At 39.4% G+C, this 13,337-nt stretch overlaps 1 protein-coding gene and 1 long non-coding RNA gene across 2 annotated transcripts in view; one reads left to right on the forward strand and one right to left on the reverse strand.

The window, feature by feature from the left end:
- Positions 1–10,186, reverse strand: part of LOC146571788 (CD48 antigen-like) — a 38,368-nt gene extending 28,182 nt beyond the window's left edge. The window contains exon 1 of the mRNA XM_085275733.1: positions 10,065–10,186. Coding sequence (XP_085131859.1) covers positions 10,065–10,125 — 61 coding nt within the window. The 5' untranslated portion in view covers positions 10,126–10,186. The remainder of the gene's footprint in view (positions 1–10,064) is intronic.
- Positions 1,440–2,375, forward strand: LOC146571789 (uncharacterized). The gene is made up of 2 exons (XR_014892881.1): positions 1,440–1,541; positions 2,127–2,375. It is a non-coding gene; the product is annotated as an uncharacterized LOC146571789 (long non-coding RNA).
- Positions 10,187–13,337: the final 3,151 nt, after the last annotated feature.

Here is a 13,337-nt window from a genome sequence, read left to right on the forward strand (position 1 = left end):
CGCTACTCAGGTTAAACATGATATATAAGTCACTTAGATAACTTTTTTCAGTATTTTATTTGTTCCTGAGTAAATCGGTTTGGCTGAGATTAAAGTTATAGTTTTTACACAGCTGAATAAATGTCAAGCAGACAGCTGATTATCAGAAGTGTCAGATGCTCGAGAATATACTCCAGTGTCCTGTTATATTTGAGATAGCAAGGAGCAGACGGCTGAGTTTATTAAATCAATCAATCAATCTTTATTTATAAAGCACTATTCATACAAAAAAAAATGTAGCACAAAGTGCTTTACATAGTTAAAAGCAGCCCACCCCACCCTCCAACTCACTCCCCGCACTCTCATTAACATAACATAAACTACTTTCTATGTAGTGTTTAGTGACTACTCAGTAGAGAATATAATTTAGATTGACTTGAGGCATGATTTGACGGCATAGTTCAGTTTTGAGCACAAATTCAACTGTTTTAGGGTGAAAGTTTGGTTTTGCAAGAAGAGTCAGAGGTTTTGTGAATGTAGCTTGAAAATTGGGTTTTGTGTTCACAGTTTGGGGAAAAGGAGAGCAGCTTTCCAGGAATGTGTCTTAGTAATCGTGAAAAACTGTAACAAACAGTTACCCAAATCATTCAAAGAATAATAATTACAAACTTTAAGTATCTTTTGGTTTCTCTTGTATATTCTTCCACATTTCTATAATATGTGCATCAGCATCAATGTAATCAAAGAGAAATGCAGAAAAAATACTTGCAAAGACCTAGTACAGCTAAAAACTCAGGACTAGTCCTGTTTGTGTGTCTAATGGCCAATGTTGGTCTTGTTTTTTAAATGCAGAAGAAGACCCTCTGATGTCTTCTTCTCTGTTGCAGTATGTATGCAGTCTTGAAGGACAGATAATTTGGCTATGTTCTAGTGTTTGAAACACAAACACAGCTGAACATCATCTGTGTAAAAAAGATATGAGACTTCTTAGTTATTCAGGGTGTGTCAAACTCGGAGGATGTACAGAGCAAACACGATAGCAGTGCAGAACCTAGCAGCTCAACACAAGATGGAGTCGCAGAGGAGGACACAAAATTAGCAACAGGAACTGAAAAGCTTTAGTGAGAGTGACAGAGGAAGAAGCCAGCCAGAGCTGCGACCCTGAGATATAAGTCTCTCAGTCAGGTACTTTGAAAGGCAGCTGAGACTTCCAAGGGTACACAGCAAATTCAAAAGTGTTAAATGTTTTGGTGTTAATAGTCTTCTTGCAAAAGTAGAGTTAATTTTACTCTAAGCAGAGTCACATTCTTTTAATGTAACTCTGAGGTGTAAAATGATAGTAGTTAAAATCGAGTGTTAAAAATGAGTGTTTCTCTGTCAAATCTGGAGGTGTTACAATGGAAACATTAACTCTTGACCTCTTAACTCTGAACTCCTACAGGGGCTATGACACCACTAGAGTAAATTCACAGACTCCGCCCCCAGCACGGCTCCAATCGAAGCTGAAGCGAAGCCGTTTCAGAACATTTTGCTCTACATATTTGAGTTGTTTGCCATGCTTGGTAAGTCATTTTTTCAAAGATTGTTTCAATTATTGTTATGAGCTTTTACTTCTGTGGCTCTTTGGAGTTGAGACAAAGCTGTGTGGAAGGCATTAGCCATGTTGCTCGCTGATAGCATAATATTCTGTTTTAGCTAGCTGAAAGGTATTGTTTGCGGGCAAATACCACAGCCTTGAAAAAAGCTTGCATGTGAATTTTCAGTCAAACGTTTGGTCAAATACACCTAAAACAATGTCTAGAATGTGAAATGTTGGTATAATGGTGCTACTTGAAGCCTGAAAACGATCGCCCATAAAAAAAAAACGAGCAAACAGCAGTAGCAGACGTCCTGACTGGATTCTACGTTAGCATAGATCCCTCCAGAGTTTTGTGCACACGGTTTAGGTAAAAATGAAAAAGGTTGAGGTTTTACATTTAGTTCAGTATTACCTGTTGCCTGTGTCCTTGTCTTTTGGGAAAATACTTTACACAAGTAATGGCTCAAAGAGGATTCCTTTTTTTTTCTTTTCTCTATGCTGCAATTGTTTACTGGATTATTTGTGCCGTTAATTAGTGTCAACTAATTTTTATTCAATCTCCGCACAGGATATGCTTGTGAAGATGGAATATGGGGGAGAGCAGAAGTGCGTTGAAGTTCCACAGAGGGAAGAATGAAGGACATGCATATTGTATTGAAGAAATAAGTGATGAGAACGCTGTTATTTGCATTTACCATGTCAGACCTTTTGATAAACAAAATTCTAATGAAAGTGAGAACATGTACACTGTTACGTCTTTCAGAAAATGTTTTGAAATTGTGGTGCACAGTTCAGAATAAATGTTTTTCAAAAACCATTGCATCTTTTTAGTAAATGTTTATTTCCAAAAGAAATTTCTAGAAGTTCAGAACAGTAAAATTCCTGCTTTTTAGAATGAATTAGAAGATAACTCTTACGTAGTTAAACTAAAATACTCTTTGAGAGTTAATATATAAACTCTTAACACCAAGTGTTAAATTATCAACTCCAGACAGATTTGGTGTTTAACACTAAATCAGAATTAACGTACCAACTCTCCAAAAAAAGTTAAATTAACACTCTCTGGTGTGGACCCATATAGACACTTTAATAGTGTTGAAATCAAATCCGACAGTGTTAATTTGGACATGCTGGATTTGCTGTGTACAAGGGTTGAATATTCACCTGTATCTCTATGCATTAAAATATAATGTGAAATATCATGTTGAAATTTAGACTGAAATGTATCTCAAATGTTGTGAGCAGTTTAAACCTCTGAAAGCTGGCTGGCCACCACTTTTTCTAATATTTTGGAGATAAATTCTGAAGGTGGGAGGGGTCAGTGCTAAATAACAGCTTGTTTAGGTAAACAACCAGAAATTAAAGGCCTGATGTTGTTGAGTGTTCAGAGATATTGATACAAAGATCTTTGAGATTGTCAGCCAGTTAAGGCATGTGGTCAGAGAGCAAGGAGGAGGGCTAATAACGTCTCTGATATCATGAATGCTATTAACAAAAAATACTCTTCATTTCAGTAAACAGTTAGAGAAGAGCTTAAAGGTGTAATGATGTCTCTGATTGTGTTGAAGTTTAAAGATAAATTCAATTTTAAAAATATGTAGCCCTCACATCTTTGACCATATTAAAAGAATATAAGATGACAAAGATGAACCTGGAGTTTGGAAATCCACAAATGTTCCACATTCTGACAACTACGCTTGAAACAGCACGTGCTGTATTTCACACAGGGTAAAGATGTTTCTGTTTGCTGTCTAAAACGGGTGAACAGTGGTCATTGAAAGGATGCACCTGTCATGGTTCTGGGCCATTTGAGCCAGTGTTTTGTGTTCTTGTACTTCATGTCATTTTGTATCACGTTAAGTCTACTTTTGTTATTATTTAGTGCCTGGGTTGTTCTGTTAGTTCAGTTATTAGATTTCTCCCTGTGTTGTTGCCCTCTGTGTGTCTGTGTTTGTATCGTGGTGTGAGTTCTTGTGCCTCGTTGCCCCTCATTTCGTCATGTTTATCTACGTCCCCCAGTTCCTCCATGTCCTCTCTCTCCCTCCAGTGTACTTCCTGTTTAACTTTGATAGTCTCCCATCAGTGTGCATCGTGTTGTGTTTGCTCTTCTCCTGTTTTGTTATCTTTATTTGTGTCAGGTGTGCTCCACGTCTGATCCTTCTGTGCATTTATGTCTGCGTCTCCCTCAGTTCCGTGTCTTATCCTCCCTCATGGCTGTGTCACTCTCCCGGTGTTTCCTCGTGAGTTAGAATTTCCCAGTTTAGTTTTGTATCGCCTTTTCCCAGCAAAGAAAGCTGGGATTTTGGAGTTCACGTCACACCTTGGTGAAGTCTGCTTTTGGATCCTTTCCTGCCTGCACAGCGGTTTCATGACAGAACCATGATCTCTACATCTTTGTTCAGGAAAAAAAGCATCACCAATGTTTAAAATAGCAGCAAAGAAAGATGATTAAAAATATTAGAGGTGATAAAATGATGACCCCTATTTAGGGCTGCTCAATTAATCGAATTTTAATCACGATTACGATCTGGGCTTTCAACAATCATTAAAAATGACTGAGCCGATTATTAGCCCCTCCCTCGTGCTTTACTCTCACGCTGCTCCGTGTGGCAAATCGAGCGCACCTCTCTGCATTTCGAACACGTGTCACAACAATTAAGAGGACCCGAGGGAAGCTCGGAAAGCTAAGCAGAAGTTATTTGGAGAGGAGAGTGACTGCCGTTGGTTGAAAAGAGGGGTAAAAAAACTTCAGTGGTGTGGAAACATTATGGGTTCGCGGAGTCAGACGTGGATCAAGTAGACATAGTGTGTAAACTTTGCTACAGTGTCGTAGCTGCACCACAGAGCAACACTGCAAAGTTCACTAAACATAGATGTTTACATTTTTCATTTATTTTTATATTGCAAACATTTGCACTCTCACTGGCACAGACCCTCCGTCTGTGCCAGTGAGAGGTCACAGAGTAGCTCCACTGGCGCTGGCTGTGAGGACATACTGAGACCACTGAGGGTGAGATTCATCATGCACGGAAAACTGATTTCTCATAGCAGCTTGGATGTATAATAGAGTTTGAAGATCATGCACCCAGCGAGAAGAAAGACAATGACACATTAGCAGGAAAGCAAAAAACAAAACAAAAACAACAGGTAGAAGCACCTAAACTGAACACAGGCACCATGTGATGGCCAAACCCATGGCCACACTAAAGTCGGTAACTCTTGTGTATTTTCATTTCTTCATTTGAACACAATAACACACTTTAGTTTCCAATAAATTTATTGACTGGTTTGGATAAAGTTGTTCTATTTGTAAGCACGCACATTTAGTTTACTTACATATTCACACCAGTTCGTTAATTTGACTTTTGACTAACCTTTGTTTCTTTACGTCTTACCCTTAAATACAATAGGATAATTGGACTGCACCACCACCTCCTGAAAGAAAAAGTATTAGCATTTAATTGGATATTGAGTTTAGGATTCAATACTTTTGATTTTCTTATTTGATCTTTAGTTTAATAACAAACCAGACTGTGCTGCATTCTTTGTTTATGATTGTGTTTTGTTTAGTATCCCCATTGTGTGTCAAAGTGGTCTGATCAGCCATTATATGCAATGGGGGGGCGGTTTCACACCAGCCTATTAATCAACCAAAGACCCAGACAGACTTTTAATTCATTTGAAAGCCTGATGCTTAGCCTCATCCACCCCAGCTGTGAAACTCAGAAACCAGTCTTACTTGTTATCATCTATCGTCCACCTTAGCCTTACACAGAGTTTCTGTCTGATTTCTCAGACTTTTTATCTGATTTAGTTCTGAGCTCAGATAAAATAATTATTGTGGGTGATTTTAACATCCATGTAGATGCTAAAAATGACAGCCTCAACATGGCATTTAATCTGTTATTAGACTCAATTGGCTTCTGTCAAAATGTAAAAGAACCCACCCACCACTTTAATCACACTCTAGATCTTGTTTTAACATATGGCATAGAAACTGAACATTTAACAGTGTTTCCTGAAAACCCTCTCCTGTCTGATCATTTCCTGATAACATTTACATTTACAATAATTGATTACACAGCAGTGGAGAGTAGACTTTATCAAAGTAGATGTCTTTCTGAAAGCGCTGTAACTAAGTTTAAGAATATAATCCACCCACTGTTATCATCTTCAATGCCCTGTACCAACACAGAGCAAAGCAGCTATCTGAACGCTACCCCAACAGAGGTCGATCATCCTGTTAATAATTTCACTTCCTCACTACGTACGACTCTGGATACTGTAGCTCCTGTGAAAACTAAGGCCTCTAATCAGAAGTACCTGACTCTGTGGTATAATTCTCAAACACGTAGCCTAAAGCAGATGACTCGTAAATTGGAGAGTTACAAATTTAGAGGATCATCATTTAGCCTGGAGAAATAGTTTGCTGCTTTATAAGAAAGCCCTCCGCAAAGCCAGAACATCTTACTATTCATCACTGATTGAAGAAAATAAGAACAACCCCAGGTTTCTCTTCAGCTCTGTAGCCAGGCTGACAAACAGTCAGAGCTCTGTTGAGCCAACCATCCCTTTAACCTTAACTAGTAATGACTTCATGAACTTCTTCACAAATAACATTTTTATCATTAGAGAAAAAATTACCAATAATCATCCCACAGATGTAATATTATCTACAGCTACTCTTAGTACCATTGATGTTAAGTTAGACTCTTTTTCTCTAATTGATCTTTCTGAGTTAACTTCAATAATTACTTCCTCCAAACCATCAACGTGTCTTTTAGACCCCATTCCTACAAAACTGCTCAAAGAAGTCCTGCCATTAATTAATTCTTCGATCTTAAATATGATCAACCTATCTCTAATAATCAGCTATGTACCACAGGCCTTCAAGCTGGCTGTAGTTAAACCTTTACTCAAAAAGCATCTCTAGACCCAGCAGTCTTAGCTAGTTATAGGCCAATCTCCAACCTTCCTTTATATCAAACATCCTTGAAAGAGTAGTTGTCAAACAGCTAACAGATCATCTGCAGAGGAATGGTTTATTTGAAGAGTTTCAGTCAGGTTTCAGAGCTCATCACAGCACAGAAACAGCTTTAGTGAAGGTTACAAATGATCTTCTAATGGCCTCTGACAGTGGACTCATCTCTGTGCTTGTCCTGCTAGACCTCAGTGCAGCATTCGATACTGTCGACCATAATATCCTATTAGAGCGATTAGAACATGCTGTAGGTATTACAGGTACTGCACTGCAGTGGTTTGTATCATATCTATCTAATAGACTCCAGTTTGTGCATATAAATGGAGAGTCCTCTTCACACACTGAGGTTAATTATGGAGTTCCACAGGGTTCAGTGCTAGAACCAATTCTGTTTACATTATACATGCTTCCCTTAGGCAGCATCATTAGAAGACATAGCATACATTTACACTGCTATGCAGATGACACCCAGCTCTATCTGTCCATGAAGCCAGATAACACACACCAATGAGTTAAACTGCAGGAATGTCTTAAAGACATAAAGACCTGGATGGCCGCTAACTTTCTGCTTCTTAATTCAGATCAAACTGAGGTTATTGTACTCGGCCCTGAAAATCTTAGAAATATGGTATCTAAGCAGATTCTTACTCTGGATGGCATTACCTTGGCCTCCAGTAACACTGTGAGGAACCTTGGAGTCATTTTTGACCAGGACATGTCCTTCAACGCACATATTAAACAAATATGTAAGACTGCTTTCTTCCATTTGTGCAACATCTCTAAAGTTAGAAATATCCTGTCTCAGAGTGACGCTGAAAAACTAGTTCATGCATTTATTACTTCCAGGCTGGACGACTGTAATTCATTATTATCAGGAAGTTCTGAAAACTCACTGAAAAGCCTTCAGCTAATCCAAAATGCTGCAGCAAGAGTCCTGACAGGGACTAGAAAGAGAGAGCAGATTTCTCCTGTTTTGGCTTCCCTTCATTGGCTTCCTGTTAAATCCAGAATTCAAAATCCTGCTCCTCACATACAAGGTCTTAAATAATCAGGCCCCATCTTATCTTAATGACCTTGTAGTACCATATCACCCTATTAGAGCACTTCGCTCTCGCTCTGCAGGCCTACTTGTTGTTCCTAGAGTATTTAAAAGTAGAATGGGAGGCAGAGCCTTCAGTTTTCAGGCCCCTCTTCTGTGGAACCAGCTTCCAGTTTGGATTCAGGAGACAGACACTATCTCTACTTTCAAGATTAGGCTTCAAACTTTCCTTTTTGCTAAAGCATATAGTTAGGGCTGGACCAGGTGACCCTGAATCCTCCCTTAGTTATGCTGCAATAGACGTAGGCTGCCGGGGATTCCCATGATGCATTGAGTTTTTCCTTTCCAGTCACCTTTCTCACTCACTATGTGTTAACAGACCTCTCTGCATTGAATCATATCTGTTATTAACCTCTGTCTCTCTTCCACAGCATGTCTTTATCCTGTCTTCCTTCTCTCACCCCAACCAGTCGCAGCAGATGGCCCCGCCCCTCCCTGAGCCTGGTTCTGTTGGAGGTTTCTTCCTGTTAAAAGGGAGTTTTTCCTTCCCACTGTCGCCAAAGTGCTGCTCATAGGGGGTCATATGATTGTTGGGTTTTTCTCTGTATCTGTGAAGCGCCTTGAGGCGACTTTTGTTGTGATTTGGTGCTATATAAATAAAATTGAATTGAATTGAGAGCACCGCTTTCCCCTACTGAGACGCTTGACAGTTTGCCAGAATCTCTTCGAGGCAGTCTGAAAGTCTTTTTCTATGGCCTCTCCGAACTCCTGCCACACCCGAGTTTTTGCTTCAGCCACTACCCGAGCCGCATTCCGCTTGGCCTGTCGGTACCTATCAGCTGCAGGTCTGGTGATACGATTACAAAATGTAGAAAGTAAAGCCAATAAACCTTCAGGTCACAGTAACAGTCTTCATCAATGATCAAGCTGAGTTCGAACGTCCAGAGAGAATTGGTTTAGATATCTAGTAGTTTCTTAGCAAGTTGGAGGGTAATTTTCTACACACAGATACTGAGGATCATGAAATACTTTTTCTTTTTTCTTTTTTAAGCACACTCTGCATAGCGGTAACAAAAACCCCACCGAATTTTCACAAGTTTATGTAGTTCTGAACAGTCCTCCAATCATTTGCAGGATTTCAGGATTCATAAACAACCCTCCTCTAAGCTTTCAGAACTTTAAATAGCAACATAGAACAAAAACATTCTTTGTAACATGCAGTAGACTAAAGACAAATACTACATTTGGAAAAAGAAAAGAAAAAAAAGGTGCTAACCACAATGTTTGGGGGGTTGTGAGCCATCTATTCACAGAGTGCTATGTTTCTATGAGATGGAAAGTTTTATGGTAGCCTGCACTAAATGTACACATGCAAATAGCAGCCATTATCTCTGTACTAAACATCAAAGTTAGAAACAAGACTTGAAATCAATTCTTAAACTCCAATTTGTTAAAACACTTGATTTTCTATAAATTTGTTCAATGCCGATTTCATAGATACCACTGTGGGATGCTTGTCTTTATGACTTGTTGATCTAAACCTAAAACTGCCTATAGATTTTTCATCATGGCAGCACAACAACAAGCTCTGAGCACAAGATCCATAGAGGCTGGGGTCTATCACACCAGGCAAGACCCCAGGTGCAGGCTGTATATATACTGGACATAGTGGTGGTAGACGAACAGAAGAAGACGGCCGTAATGATAGATGTAGTGATACTGAATGACAGCAACATGGTTAAGGAAGGAAGAAGGAACACGAGAAGCTGGTGAAGTACCAAGGGCTCAGAGACGAGCTCAAGAAAATGTAGAGGGTAAAGGTAATGGTGGTCCCAATGGTAATCGGAGCACTCGGTGCAGTGACTCCAACAGATCCCAGGAATAACATCCAAGATCTCTGTCCAGAAGAGTGCAGTCGTGGGAATGGTAAATGGACTGATTCTCAAAGCGCTTTACATAACATGCCACATTCACCCAAACACAGTCATTCACACTTTCTTCTATGGTTTTAAGTGCTCACTAACTAACATTCACGCACATTCATACTGTGATGGATGCATCAGAGAGCAACTTGAGGTTTGTATCTTAGATACTAAGGATACTTGGCATGCAGACAGAGACCTCCTGAGCTACAGCCACCCCAGCTAAGATACTGCTCAGGACCCTCAAGCCCTTGAAACTGTCATCACCAACAACAAGGCTTTTACACAGAGTATGCATGTCAATACTTCCTGTGTCATTTCTCATTATTACACATAATTTATGGACATATATGGTTTGATTTCTTTGCATGTGTCGATTGGATGGATTATTGTCGACATCTGGTAAGAATTTCATATCAACAGCACTTTTAGAAATGTATTTACTTGGAAAAGTGGCGTTCAATTGTTATTTTAGCTGCTGTACTGTGTATATATCAAGATAATATGGTTCCTAGAACCATTTTACCAAAAAGATTGGCTGATGAGAAAAACAAGCAAGCTTACCTGCTGTGAAACAAACAAAGAAAAAATATGTTTTTTCCATGCCGCATGCATTTACATGCATCCTCTGACAGTGTGGGGTCACGAGAGATGAGAGTGTGGTGTCACTGCCACAAATTTGCTTCTGGTTCAGCCTTTGCAGCTGCACTTTTCCTGTTGCTGATGTGGGCAGTGATACTGCAGCCGAAACCTTCAACCTGTCATAAAAACAAGAAGACATACATGAATTTTAGAAATCTGGTACTTCTCTGGGAAGTCAGGCATTAATCAAGCATAACGTTCAAACAATAAAACATGTTTTTCTGCTCAGGAATGCAAGTAAAAACTGTAATTTGATATCTTAAAGAAAAATAAGAACAAGCTTTACTGTTCCTTCTGCTTTTTGTTAAAGTCAATTGAAAATGTATATTTTAGTACAAATAATATAATTGATCTCCAAAAGTTGATTGTGTTCATCTGGACGTTTTCAGTGGGAGAAACGTTTCGTCACTCATCCAACTGACTTCTTCAGTCTCAGCTGACTGCAGGTTTCCAACCTTATAAACAATATATTTGCAGAATGACTGAAACTAGCCCACTGAAGGAACAAAGGCCTGGAAGGACAGTTGGGAGGACAGTTCCTTCATCATTGTTCCTTCAGTGGGTGGTTTCAGTCATTATGCAAATATATCGTTTATAAGGTTGGGGAAACCTGCAGTCAGCTGAGACTGAAGAAGTCAGTTGGATGAGTGACGAAACGTTTCTCCCACTGAAAACGCTACGTCCAGATGAACACAATCAACTTTTGGAGATTTACTTACCTGGATGATGGAGAATGCATCTAGACAATACAATTGATCAAAGAGCTCGTGCATAGTGGTGGATGACGCATTACAGAAACCTAAAATAAAATATCTAATCAGTGTGCAGCATCGAGGAAGCTAAAATAGTGAAATGTGTTTTTTACTCATTTCTTTTGTGAGTTGGATTCATTATATCATTACAATAACTTCTTTAATTTAGTGACTTGAAATGATGTAAATTTGGAGCCATGTTGGTGTATCCGCTCCATTTACGCTCTGACACTGCTTAAGCTGAGAGACGCACATGCAGAGAATGTGTGGGTCTCATACATGGGGATAGCAAACGCCTCCATAGTGCCACAAGATGTCATTGCAGTAGCCTCAGCTCACATGCAGAGAAAAGTCTTGCTCCACCTCTTGAAACTCTCTTGTGCATTTATGACAGTAGCAGGAGTACAGAGCACTAATGGTGTGGTTTGGGAGAAATCGTCTGCTACATAAGACTTTCAGAGATGGTGAAAGAAGAGGGCAGAACAGGATTTAAGTCGTATGTTTGGGTGTTTAGACTGACAACAAGCTTACAAAGGCTGGTTACAAGAAGGGATGGGCATTATATTTCCTATGCAAGCTGAGATATTTCAAAGGTAGCAGCAACATGCTTTGTTTTGTGGTGAGTGCACTGTATTTTGTTGTGGTCTGTTAAGGGAGCACCAAGAACAGCAATTTCAACAATGTTTATGCTAAATTTTCACAATGAGCACGAGGGTTAAAATGTTCTCGTTTCACTATTTCAGGCCTTCTCCTAGGACAGGGGTCGGCAACATGCGGCTCTTTAGTCTTTATACTGCGGCTTCACGTGGTTTGGAAAAAAATGATGTTTGCACGAACATGCTTTTTTTCTTTATCCGGTTGTTCAGTCTGACGTCACTAGCCGTGTCTGGGTCTAAACTCCGCTGCAGGTCCATATATCAAACGATCACTATGGCATTACTGAGAGTTGAAAAACTGTCTAAAGTCTTTCATCTTTAATAAAATGATCAGCGTTCTGCTCTACCAGGTGTAACAATTGAGTTTAACATCCAGGCATCCATGAAAACGGAATTTATGACATTTAACGGAGTTAGAAGTTAGCAGGGAGTTAGCTCGCTAGCTTCTATCTAAATACAATATAGCATGTCCTGACTGCGGGGTTTTGGAAACAAATTCAAACGTACAGCTCTGCTATCACTTCCAGCATAAATGAAGACAGAAAACTAAACAGCAGTGACGTTTGTAGGGTTACTGAAGTTGGGCTAGCTGGTATATAATGATGTGCTACGTGACTGCTAGCGACACAGCTATGTTAGCATAATATATAAACAAGCTAACTTTTTTTCCACTCGATAAAAGTTAACGCGAGTGTTCTCGGTGGTCAGGAACAAATGTAATCGCATGGCAGGATGCTGTAAAAGGACCAAACTTCAGCCAGGAGAACAACTGAGATAATCCATCCACAATACGAGGTTAGTCATTCATATACTGCTGCATGGGCTGGGCTGTAGTTACATCCTAAGGTTTTAAAAACTGAGCTTAAATAAATGATTAGCGGTAATAAAAGCCGAGGGAGGTCAACAGTGATCACTGACTGTTTTAGGAGCTTTTTGAGATCAAATAGAAGAAAATACAAAACATTAAACATGTTAACAACACAAAAGCCATATTAAACGCAGACTACTTTAGGCCCGGAAGTAGGATTCGTCGCATCATCACTGAACAACCGGATTGACCACTTTACACACATGGTTGCTGTAGCCACACAGCCGGCTGTAGCTGTCCAGCTCACAGCCCACACACACCAACACAACAGCAGAGAGAGCACAGACTGACAGGATGCCGCTCAGGTGCCTCCCCTGCAGCGGCACTGCAGACCACACTGCGACACACACATTAGCCATGTAAAATAAATATTTATCCAGATATTTTGCAAATATTTATTTTTCAGTTGATTTTTTCCAATTATTTTTAAAATTCAGGTCAAAGCTCCGCTACAGGCCGCAAAATCCCAAAGGTGATATAAGGATGACGGCTCACTACAGTTTTTGTTTGCTATATGAATAATTTAAGTTCAGCTTTTTAATTCATGTTTGTTATATTTTTTTAAGAGTTCAAAATGTGTTCATTACATAAATAAAATTTAATTTTCTCTGTAGCACTTCATGGATTTCATAAGCAACACAATTTAGTTGTTTATACAAAGCGTAAAGGTAAAAAACAATAACAGTGTTATCTTCATTTTAGATGTCAAAAAGTATTTGCTGCTCCCAGTGTTTTCTTTTCTGTGGAAACTGGGTCCAAACGGCTCTTTGGGTGTTAAAGGTTGCTGACCCCTGTGTTAGGACATTAACATGACCTGTAGGGCTGTTTTATTCTAGGACATCACATTGTATTTCACAGTTGTACATCATGTAATCTGTCCTAAACTTCACATGCTTTATAGAAACGACTGCGTGCGTAT

Source organism: Mchenga conophoros, linkage group LG6 (genome assembly GCF_057382185.1).
Source record: "Mchenga conophoros isolate Kocher_MC1m ecotype Shallow Benthic linkage group LG6, M_conophoros_male_GT1.1, whole genome shotgun sequence".
Taxonomy (NCBI): Eukaryota; Metazoa; Chordata; class Actinopteri; order Cichliformes; family Cichlidae; genus Mchenga; species Mchenga conophoros.